Source organism: Plectropomus leopardus, chromosome 4, assembly GCF_008729295.1.
Source record: "Plectropomus leopardus isolate mb chromosome 4, YSFRI_Pleo_2.0, whole genome shotgun sequence".
NCBI lineage: Eukaryota > Metazoa > Chordata > Actinopteri > Perciformes > Serranidae > Plectropomus > Plectropomus leopardus.
In genome coordinates this window covers 10,809,542-10,821,711 of record NC_056466.1, presented here as the reverse complement: position 1 = coordinate 10,821,711, position 12,170 = coordinate 10,809,542, and the positions used below count along the sequence as shown (strand labels likewise).

At 39.8% G+C, this 12,170-nt stretch overlaps 1 protein-coding gene across 4 annotated transcripts in view; it reads right to left on the bottom strand.

Annotated features, from left to right (window-relative positions):
* The window catches only part of ndst3 (N-deacetylase/N-sulfotransferase (heparan glucosaminyl) 3), a 53,242-nt gene that overhangs the window by 34,696 nt on the left and 6,376 nt on the right, over window positions 1-12,170 (bottom strand). For all 4 annotated transcript variants that reach the window (XM_042485505.1, XM_042485502.1, XM_042485504.1 and 1 more), the window contains exons 3-4: window positions 1,637-1,724; window positions 183-337 (exon numbers count right to left, since the gene is read on the bottom strand). In XM_042485505.1, coding sequence (XP_042341439.1) covers window positions 183-337; window positions 1,637-1,724 — 243 coding nt within the window. The remainder of the gene's footprint in view (window positions 1-182; window positions 338-1,636; window positions 1,725-12,170) is intronic.

The following is a 12,170-nucleotide window of genomic DNA, read 5'->3' as shown; positions in this document are numbered from 1 at the left end:
CCAGCAAATGTCACGTCTGCTTCGGCAAAGAAATAACAATCACGAACAGCAAAAGACGTCCTTGAAGAAAATGCAACCATGCGAAGCAAGCATGATAAAAAGAACACACAAGAAGAAGAAAGCAACAACGGAACAGACAGCTGCAAGAAATGTGTGTGCATGCTTGTGTGCATCCATCTCACCAGAGCGAACTCCTTGTTGAGGACCATCTGCTCCAGCAGTGAGGACTCGTTGTGGAAGAGGTGAGGCTGCATGTGGCTCCACATGTGGGGGAACCACCAGAACTCATCCACGTACTTCAGTAGTAAATCGTCTCCCTCATCCTCCTCCACCGTGCCTGCACACACAACCACACACACAAGGACAAAAGGACAAGGAATAATATGTATAATTGCACACTTCATGCAGATTCAGAACACATTCGAAAGTGTTGTTATACACATCTTCTCACTGGTTTAAGGTCAGAGTATCACTAAGCAACTGGGTTGCTTTAAGGTCACATTGCAAAATGAGGTGGCAGTCTGATACCATGGTGATAAAAAAGTCAGGCAACAGCAATAATAGAAGCTATCTTAATATGTTCTGTTCTGTATCAAATGTCCTCTAATTATATTTACGGTATGTTTAGTCCCACCTCTGTTTTCCTCTCCAGTGGATCTCCTGTGTTCTTTTGCTGCTGATTTACACAGTTTAACTAAAAAATCAATAAAGCACCTTGGAAGCACAACAGAGCTCAATTCACAGCGGTGTGTCACCACATCACATATATGCCTGCATAAATATTATTACAGTACATAGCGCAAAATCTACAGATAGTATGAGATATTTTTCTCTCAAGCTAAAGCAAGCACACAAGATTCCATTCTGCATCTGACCAAGTTTATTCACTAGTATATGTCTTTTAAATTGATTTTGTGACTGTTAATACAAGCAATGAATTGACTGAAATGCACAAATCTAAATAGCATAATTTCTACCTTTTCTTTGCAGACATGTAAGATGGCAAAACATGGCCAGTTAGATATTGTGGCATACAGATATGGAACACCAAAATACTACTTATGAGGTGCTCTTTATCCTTAGGAAATTTAAAGAAAAGTATTGAAGCATTTAATTAATTGTGTCCCATTATGTCTTGACATATATATATTTCTTGTTCTTTTCTCCGTATTGCTTTTCACGTAATTTTCTGTTTTTATTGGATCGTTGTCTACTGATTGGTTTGATTTTCTACTTATTTGTGTGCTTCTCATTGTCATTTCTTTTGCTGTATTTTTCTACATTATGTTTTCCTTTTTTTGTCCATTATTGTTTGTTTTTCTCTTTAAGATAAGGAAAGGCCTGTTGTGTAAGCCTGTGACCCCTTGATCTCTCCTGACACCTTCCTTATTTTTCATTCTATGGATTTTATGAAGTCTATAACCTATAAAAGAACCTCATTTTGAGAATTGAATTCTCATCAGTGAATTAGGTATGTATGAATTATTCAAACAAACCATCAGTCTAAATGATAAAAAAAAACACATTAATTTGTTTAGACCTTTCATAGTCATCATATTTATATTTGTCACAGCTTCTGTGTATGTCTGGCAGTGGTATGCATGTGTGGATGGAAAGCACCATAAACAGAGCTCACCTGTGTGGTAGAATTTCCCAGAGAAGCCGAGGTTGAAGGTAAAGTTGGAGATCTGAGAGCGCAGCTGTTTCTGAGTATCAAGGAGAGCCTGGAGACAGAAAGATGGACAGACAGATAGAAAGAAAAGAACATTAGTGAGAGAATCAGTGTATCAAGTTCATGTATTCCCAGCCTGCACTTGCACAGATAAACAGCTGATTTGTCTGATTCAGTCTTATGTCTCTGCTGTACATGTAAGTGAACTCTGGTTCCTCAGAGAACTATCATGAATGCTGCGTGTACTCATCAGTGCTTAACCTATGGCTTGATGATGGTAGTTGCCAACATGCTACAGGGTGCGTTGATTATTTCCGTCCAGTTTCTCTTCGTGTACTAAGTGTTCGAGTGGCTGTTCCTGTCCTTAAAGTTACCTCAGTCTCTGGTTTCAATGCTTGAATCAGGATTTTCTCCACTTATTTAATGACTTCATTAGTTTACTGGCCTTTAAACAAAGACTCTGTAATGAGTGTTAACTAAAGAGAGTTGCACACTCGCACACGCAGTCACACACACCGACAGTAATGCGAGTTAATGAAGGTCAGTGCATTAGTAGCCTCTGGAGGGTGGACTAATAACCCCCGCACACACTCCTCCCTTCTCATCATTCTCTCCATCCATCCCTAACGCTACCAAGTGAAGCCCTGCGTCCCGGCTCTCTCTCCCTCTCCTTCTCACTGCCTCCTTTCATTCTGATTCCCCCTCTATTCTTCCATCTTACGCTTCTGAGAACCTGCAGTCGCCTCTCTGCCCCCCTTCCCCATTTGTCTTCCACCTCCCCCCACACCCTTCTCTCAACCTCCATCTCTCCCTCGCTTGCTCCGTGAAAATGTCACATTCTCAGGAGACGGGGCTGTTCTAATTTGAAAGGAAGGCTGAAGCAGCATGGAGGAAAGATCGCTCTCTCTCTTTCTATAACGCTCTCCCCTTGCTCTTTCTCTTACACTCTCAAACCCCGTCTTCTTGCTATCCTTGCACTTCTCACCGTTTGCTCCAGCACTAATATTTTGTTTATTTATGAAACTTATAATTCCCCGTATATCTCCGTCCGCTGGGTCTTTCTGTCGGGCTACGTGCCACATCTCTATTACCAATCTTTGCCATGCTGCTTTTAATCGATCCCCAGGAACACTGCCTGATTTACGAGACCTGAGCAGCTAATGTCAGAGCAAGGAATCATTTCCAGGCAGTCTCTCTCTCTCTCTCTTCTCCTGTGTTTAGTCACAGTAAGTGGGCCAATACTCACCAGTACACTGTACCGGCACTTCATTTTACTATTTGGTGCACCATGACTTTTTCTTGCACTCTGGCACTCCATGCCATTACTCTTTTCTGCCCTCTCCATATCAGGTTCTCCGAGTGATTCATAAAGGAACTAAACTGCATTACCTGTCTTCAACAGGGGGTCCAAGACCCCTAGGAGATCCTAAGAGTTATTGCAGGGTGGTCGCCAAATTATTTTATTTAATCATTTTATTTATTTTTTTCTTCCAGAAATTAATATATGACTGAAAATACACAATAAAACAAATCCAACATATTTCACCCTTTGCAACAACTTATCTTTGTGAACACAGAGTTTCCTCCCTAATTTACCTGAAGGCAATTACAGGTCAGGACAGCAGCTTGAGGCCGATATAGCCTTCTGCCTGACAACCTCCATCCACCCAGTTTAATATGCAGTGCTATTTTACACAATATATGTGTAATAGAGGGTCCCTGCTCCGTCTCTCTTTCAGCGAATGGGTCCTTGGCCGAGAAAATGACCCCTGGTTTAGATAATCATTCAAGATATAAAGCTATAATGACAGAGTCTTCACTCTCTGTTAAACAGCCTCGTCCTGCATTAGAAAATATGCATTAAAAACAACCAAAGAGCTAACACAACACTGGATGAGCATCAGCCAAAAGCAAACTATGAATTTGTCAAAATAAGAAGCCTAGCAAGTATGTATGATGTATGTTAAAAATAAACAATATGCATAATACAGACAGACAATCAAAAAAAAGTTCAGTTCAGGAAAACTGATCTGTGATGCAACATACACAGGAAATAATCTGCTGCTTCTATACTTGTATTGCTATGCACAAAATGTAATAGGAGATACTTATAACATATGTCACTTATTTAGGGGTTATCAGTTTACTACAATAAGACGCACCTCAAGCAGTGAAAGGCCTGTTGATGTAATCTTAGCATCAGCAAAACTTGTCATTAACACTAACTTCTTTTAAGTGTTGTTCACCTGAAACTAGTGAACTGACTCATGAAATGATTCTTTTGGTTCACAGTTTTCTTCCACCACTGCCTTTGTGTGTCTGTATGTGTGTCCCAAGCTAACAAATACACAAACAAATGCACACAGTGTCTTCATTAGCTCTAATCTAATGGTGTTGAAGATGGCTGCATGCTGACAGATGTGCACAGCTCCCTAATCTGATCCCCTGTCTCCTCTGTTACGACATCCTCTACATCTTACACACATCTACACACACACACACACACACACACACACACACACACACACAGGCAAACATGTGGATACAAAGACTTAAGAATTAAATTAAGTTTGTAGCTGAGTGCTTTGCATTGTAACTCAATATACACTCCCTGCCGAAATGCATTATTAACGTGTGTGTTGGTATCTGTGAAAGTCTGCAGAGGTGTGTGTCCAAGTGTGCAGTATATTCGTTTAAACACCTCATTTGTATTCTGCTACCTAACATCCATAGCCGAAACAGAAGAGCTACGCAAATGACCAGTTTTTGTGATGCGTCAGTGAAACTCAGAGCCACAGATGACCCTACAGGTGCTTCTGCATGTTTTAGCATTTTTACTATCACAGCGAACATTTTGTCACCCTTATATCTTTCTTGGGAAAGTTTTGTTTTCAATGCGCAGTAATGCCATTGTGAGCAGAGAACCACTTTAAAGCTCTCCTTGCTGACAAACCCAGAACACCAAAAAAGCAAACATTAAAAAGGGGCAATGTGAACTTGGCCAATTCTCACATTAAAGGAGTTGTTGTTCAGCAGCCAAATCTTACAGAGAACACACAAACAATACAAGGAGAGTTTTCAAAACACCCTCTGTTTCCAACCGCAGCAGTGATTATGAAACTTTCAGAGGCAACAAATTGCTCACTGTGATGGATTAGCTTTCTGAAGCGAGTTTCAAATCTCTGAAAAGTGGTTTTCAAAACCATTTCAAAGATGTAACAGGCCACATTTAAAAGATAAACTTCACAGTTTACTGGTTTCATTTCAGTTTGACTGACAAGTATAATGATAGGGAGACAAGAGACACAACTGACAAGTAACCTATTGTAAAATTTCAAAGTAACATTTTTCTTCTCTACAATTGAATTAATTTACCTTTTCAAATCCTGTTTGATTTTTGTTGTATCATGATCCTCTGGGGACAAATAGTGACTTCATTTAACAAATTGTTTTCCATCTTTTAATTTTCAAAATATTTTAAACTTAAAGGTAAAGTTAACCTAAAAATCAAAAACACACATTTTCCGCTTACCTGAAGTGCTATTAATCACTCTAGATTGTTTTAGTGTGAGATGTTGAGTGTTGGAGACATCGCTCATAGAGAGAGATATCTGGAATTGAACTATGTGGCACTTGGCCTATGGTTCTTAAACTCTAAGAAGTACAATTGAAAAACTCAACAGCGATGTCTTTTTCAAGAAATCATCACTCAATATAATCCACAGACCTTCTTGTGATCAATTTGGTGTTGAAAGTATATCTTCTTTCTACTCAACAACACCCTCCTACCATATCACCATGCAGAAGCAAGCATGCATCTAAGCATATTGTAGCACGTAAGTGCTAATGGGTGAATTTACAAAAGGATTGCCCTGCTTTTGTAGCCACTAAACCTGCAAAAAATAATACAAAAAGTGTAATTTCCCCAATGTGGGATCAATAAAGTTTTATCTATCTATCTATCTAATTCTCAGAGTACCTGCAAAGAGAGAAATACATCTCTAAATGCCAAGTTATTTTCTCAGTGCTCCTGTGCTATTTGCACATATTTAATTTAGGTAATACATTTGGTGCAAAACTGGCCCTTTTCTGCAGATGAGCCTCATTGCAACAACAATCCAATTCACAATATAACCAGTAATGGCCACATGTGGTTATAGTGGAATTATTAGAATATTGAGATGTAAAGTCTGTGGTACCTGAAGCACACTGACAGACTTAGATATTAAACATAATTTCTCTCTGTCAAATTTAAATTCTTTCCCTGACGTTTTGAGGAATGCTCCTGCAACCTCATTGTTCAGGATCTGTAGCTTGCATGCTGAAAATTTCAGGAAAAGTTTTTTTTTTCTCTTTGTGCCATTATTTTGCAAACTTTGTTCTTGGCACAAAGGCAGCATCTTTACTTTGCCATGTTGATAATTGCAATCACATGCAAAATATTGACAAACACACTTTGCAGCATATTTTTTTGGGCACATTTATGCTGTAATATCATTTGTTATTCTCCAAATTGGACATTAGGACAGGGCAGATAGTGAATTCAAGTAATGCATAGTTAATAGTGCTATCAGCACCTGCAATGCATTTTTTGCAAATCTGCAACAAATATCACTTTTTCCACTAAAATGGAACTAGTTCCATTCTAGTCCCCACACCTAATTTTGAACTGTTCAGGGAATTTTGACAAAAATGCATTGGTTTTGAACACGAAAAATTGGGTCTTAGATGAAATTTAAAAAATAGCAGGTTTTCCTTAACCTGAAGTGCAAGACTGTGACATCACTAGATGTGTCATACTCTACAAGATGAAAAGATAAGATGGAGAAGGCAAAAATAAAGACATTTAGTTTGATATCATCAGATAACAAAGCTTGTGCAGTTGTTTCATTAATAGTTGGTCTATACTTGCTTTCTTTTAATAAAAGCAACTATCTGTAATAACAGAATTAAAGCTTGCAGGTAATCATTACAATCTGCCACTTTGCTTCTATTGCTTACTGTGCATTGTGCAACGCCCTGCATTAAAAACACATCCTTCAGTACAATGATTCTGATAAGAAATGATAGAAAAACATGCTGGTTCACTAGACAGCGCCAAGGTTCCAAGAGTCCTAAACAGAGCTGGTTTAAGAACCAGAGCTTATTTTCTGCAAAATGAGTGTTGTGTGTCATTTTCAGAAACCTTACTGTCAAGAATAGAGAGCAATGGGAGGACTACTGTTGATCATGAGGAGGCAGAGCTGTGTACAAACTATGCACAGCAATAAAAAGGAGTGCACTTCTTGGAGCGGAAACACTCGCACTGAGCATATGACAAAACCCTACCTCTGGCTCTGAGGAACAAATGAAGTTCCCTCCTGCTGAGTTTCTGAGGGTAACGGCAGCAGATCGGGGAGGAATGGAGAGCTTTGAGCAATTCGGAGCCAATCTGTCTACTGGATACTTAGCTCAAAGCTGGAGATGGTTTTAAAATGGGCCATAAGAGATACTTTATAAGAAAGAAGGGTGGATTTGGATTAGCAGGAGGTGGGACTATGTAGCATGTGAGAGATCTTGACAATCCGAGTGATGAAGGTAAACACACAAATGGATTAGCGGTTAGCGATAGCCCTCCTTTCTGTGCCCAATCCCACAGCTGCCTAACACTGCTAGTGTCAGAAGCAATGCCAGTTTGTTTCTGTGTTCGTGAGAGCGACAGTGGTTGTGTGTGTTTGTGTGTGTCCTCGCATGTGTGCGTGGTAAGCACTAGAAGAGGTGCCAGCTAGATGTTGGGGTTCAAACAGATGGGAGACAGGCATCTGGACAGCTGGCATTCACTGCCTTTCACAAACCCTTTACACCAACCACCTCCCCACCATATCCCCATTCTGTCATTCTCGCCTTTGCACTGTTTCCTCTCTTTTCTTTTTCACAGCCTTAAGCCTGGCTGGGAGATCTAAAATGAAAGTAATTATAAAGGAACTTATTTGTGAGTGGGATTTTATGTGCAAACAGATTTGAAGGTGTGTTTAGAAGAAGAAAAAACACATTCACACCATTTAATTCTTGTGCAAAAGCAGGTCAAAGTTCTTGATTGATCTACGCAAGCACATGTGTTTATGTGTATGTGTGTATCTGTGCATGTAATGTGAACACCAGACCAGCACATTTAACTGGGTCAGTCATCTCTATTTGATGAGCAGGAAGAGCACTTTACCAGTTAATGCCAGTCTTTCTTTTGCTTACTCTTTCCTTCTCTGTCTCACTTCCAGTCTCGCTTGTCAGCTTCAGCGTAGCTTTTTTATATCGGAGCATTTTACAAAATCATCTATTCACTTGCATTTACGGATCCAAGGTACTTGTGATTGCTTTGGCATCGCTATACTTACACTAAATTCTACTTGGCAGCCCCTCAAGGATTTTTGAGTTTCAGTGATTGCTGTGACCGCAAAACCTGCCTCATTTCGTGGAAGAAAATGCATGGCACACTGCCACATTCTCCAAGTTAATTTGGAGTAAAAACAAGAGCACTGACAAAAAAAAAAAAAAAATTAAACAAAAAAAGTTATTAAGATAATTTCCATGTTGACAGGTGCCTTCTTTAAAGTATTCATTATATTTACACTTCCATGTCTTTTGTTTTGCATACGTTAAGAATGACAGCCACGTATACATAAAAATGCCCTTTTTCTTTCTAATAGTGTAACTGTAAAAGTTCTTCTACCCTGCAGGGCTGACTGTGATCATTTCACTTGTCCAGATCAGGGGGTGAATAAGAGCAGATGTCAGGACAAATCATGCTGGAAGCAATATCCTGTTCCCATCTGCCTTCTTATATGCCCTCTCCTTTTCTGCCTCTCCTACCTGCAACTTCGTCACTTTAAAAGCCATTAAGATCGAGCACCTACAGTTCCTTAGCAAGGGTGCCGACCTTTGCCACCATGTGTTAAATGAATGTCACCTGACAGCTTTGGAAAAAGAAATAAAATTGTGTGCCTCGTGCAACAAAGAACAAAAGAAGATTCTCACATTTCCTTGTCTGCCTCCAGTAGTTTTCTAATCTTTTCTCAACTGTTTATGTCTTTTATTCATTACTTATGTAATAGCATTTGGCAAAGTAATAAACTGATATGGAACGAGCTCAGTTCCATTGACTTCAGAGGCATTATATGCATCATATTTAATTAGTCTAAAGATTAACTCTAAGTAGGACTGCACAATAAATTAAATACTGCTGCACCAAAAACCTTCATTGAAGTCTGATTATTGAACACTTAGTAAAATTCCCTCTTTTGTTCAGCTTCAATCTCATGCCACTGCCAGACCAGAGAAATCACGAGGACTTGAAAAAACACTTCAGCCCAGACATGTATACTTTTCATTTCAAACATCGTTACCTCATTATACTCCTTTTATGTACTAAAATAGATGTGTCCATTTCAAACATTGTCAGTGTCACTGCCCAAATACTTTTGTGCATCCTTTATAGTAACAAGAATACAGCCAATAGATGGTACTACAAGACACAACATCAACTGATGCTACAATGGAGGAGGTCGTAATAATTTACCTTTTAAATAGCAACTAAACCCCCCCCACCACTTTTGGTTGGAGTGTCTCCTCCCTGTAATGTAAAAAGAGTCTCTAAAATAGGAAGGGCTAGAAGGGGGGACTAAGACACACTTAGTCACCCAATCGTGCCACCTCTCAATTCACAGCACCTCCCTTCCCCAAGCAAACACACAAAGTAGTCGGTTGGTGAGAGAGCAGCAACAGGGCGGCAACCGGGGGCTCAGTTGGTGATGAAAGCAGGCTCCTGCTACCAGGATCAGCCAACAGCAAAATTCAATGGCAACAGCCATGTTTACACCTTTAGAGGGCAGTCACTGCATATTTATAACACAACATGTAGAATTTTATGTTTTACACTCCAAAGTCAAGAGTTGGACCTGAATCAATCAACAACACTACTAAATAACAATACGTATTGCTTTTCAACTGAAAAAAGGGGTTTGGTCACTCTTTAAAAGAGGCAACACTGTCAACCGTGGTGGTCTGTGAGGCCATTAAATAAATTGTGACATGTTGACAGAGAATTCTTTTCACTATATTTATTCAGTTCAGACATTTTTAAAATATCTTCCTCATCTCCTACAGTCATACCTAAGTTGAACTATGCTAGACTGGCAAGACAATTTTCTGTGGTACTGCTCAATTAAGTCTGTATCCGTAAGCTTTCAGAAAACATGCACAAATAGGGAAGAAGTGAAGGCATAGTAGAGACAGAGGGCTCCGTCCATGTCCATAAACATATAAATGTTGAATATAAATGAGACCTTATTCATTCTTCTTAATCATTCATTCCTTAGTGCAACGCTATCTAGCTGGCTACAATGTTAAAACAGGTTTTCTATTCAGTCCTAAAGGCAAACTGCCACTTTATGGATTATTAGGCCACATGAAAGTTGTAATTATTTGACTTGCCAGATGAATAAAGTAATGAAAGTACAACAACTGCCAAACTGTGTTGTTGGAAACTTGTATTTTCATCTTATTTAGCCAATTATTCTGTTTCAGGAGTACAAGGGGCTGTCTGTAGGAATAGAAAATGTGCATAATGCAGGGGATTTCCTCTGACATGATGACAGTCCGTCACTGGACAATCTAACTAACTTACACCCACACAAACACTGGGTAAGAATTTGCATACAGCGACGCTTCACAGAAATGTGAAGTGCATATCACTGAGCCACTATCTTGCTTTAGATTCATGAAAATCTGAAACTATCTAGTCTTCAGTTAAAGAGAGTGTGTCTTGACTTGTGAGTTCATATACAGTATTTGTGTTCACATGTGTGGCCCCTCAACTTAGACTCAGAAAGCACCTTGGGGAGGGAAAGAGTGGGGAGGGGTTGAGAGAGAGGTTTAGGGAGGAATACAAATAGGCTGCAGATAGTGATCAATGACTCAAACGAGGAGGGGGAGAGGAAGAAGGTGAGTGGAAGAGGAGGAGGAGAAGGAAGGGGAGAAAGGAGGAGGTGATAAAGAGGGATCTGAAGATGGGAATCGGACACCTCCCTAACGACCACTCCGAGGCAGAGAAGAAGAGAAAACCTGCAGGCGTGAATTAAAAAACACAAGCACCGGCACGTGCGGATCATTGATGGGAGTTTTTGACTGGCATCATCCCTCATTTTGAGAAATGTCATCTGTGGGGTGCCTCCCTGTGAATCATTTTAATAGAGGAAATACAGCTGTGTGTGTGAGTGTGTGTGCAGACAGGAGGGGGTGTAGGTATTGTTTGTCACCAGATGAACTCGTGGGGTGAGACTAATGAAGAGTGCAGAGAGAAGGAGGGAGGTATTTTAATTGGCCTCTCTCTCTCTTTGTCTTACTCTTCAACACAATAGCCAGACTAAATGTTGGCATTGTACATCCTGCACACCATAAATATGCAACATTTGTGCATTGTTATTTGGTATATATCTTAAACTTTACATTTTAACATCACTGTGGTTAACTTGTGGTTGTGTTTAGGAACAAAAAACACTTGTGGTAAGGAAAAGATCGTGTTGTGTTGTAAAATATATGTATATGTATGTCCTGCTTTTAGAAGCACACTTGCTGAGGAAATGCAGCCGCTCGCTCACTTAACACAACACCCAGTTTCGGTGACACAATAATTGCTGAAAATGTCCCTGATGTCTTGCAAATAAACATCCAGTTGTGGTGGCACAATTACTGCTGGGAGCTCCTCTGATGTTTCTCTAAAAAACATCCAGTCTCGTTAGCACAATTGCTGCTACAATTGCTACCAACGTCTCACAAAAAAACCCGACAAAGTTTCGGTGAAACAATTGGCCTAAAAATTCTTATGTCTCACTAAAGAACAGCCAATTTTGGTCACACAGTGGCTGCTTGAAATGCTGCAAATGTCTCATTAAAAACACCCAGTTTGGTAGCACAACAACCGCTGGAAATGCCGCCAATTAATCACTAGAAAACAAAGTTTCGGTGGAAAGATTGCAGCTAGAATTACCCTTGATTTCTTGCTAAAAATGCGTGGTTTTTGTGGCACAGTTTCCACTACAAATGCTGCTGATGTCTTGCTGAAGAGCACCCAGCTAGTAATGCCACTGCTACTTTGGCTAAAAAACATCCAGTTTTTGTGTCACAGTCATTGCAGTCATTACTTCTGATAAGTTGCTTAAAAAACAACCTGTGTTGGTGACACAGTTGCCGCTAGAAATGCCTCCAGCCCCAACTAAAAAGCACCCAGTACTGGTGGCACAAACGTTGCTGGAAATGTTGCCAATTTTTTGCTTAAAAAACAGTTTTGTAGTTGGTTTCAAACAGTGGTTCGGCAAAGACATCACACAGTCCACCATTCCCTCCATGTCCAAATGCCAAAGTCATCTCATATACATGTTTACATGTACCACTTTAGAAATTATATGATGCATAATAAATGTACAAATGTGGTGTATTCAATGTTTGCAGAAACGTACAATGTCAA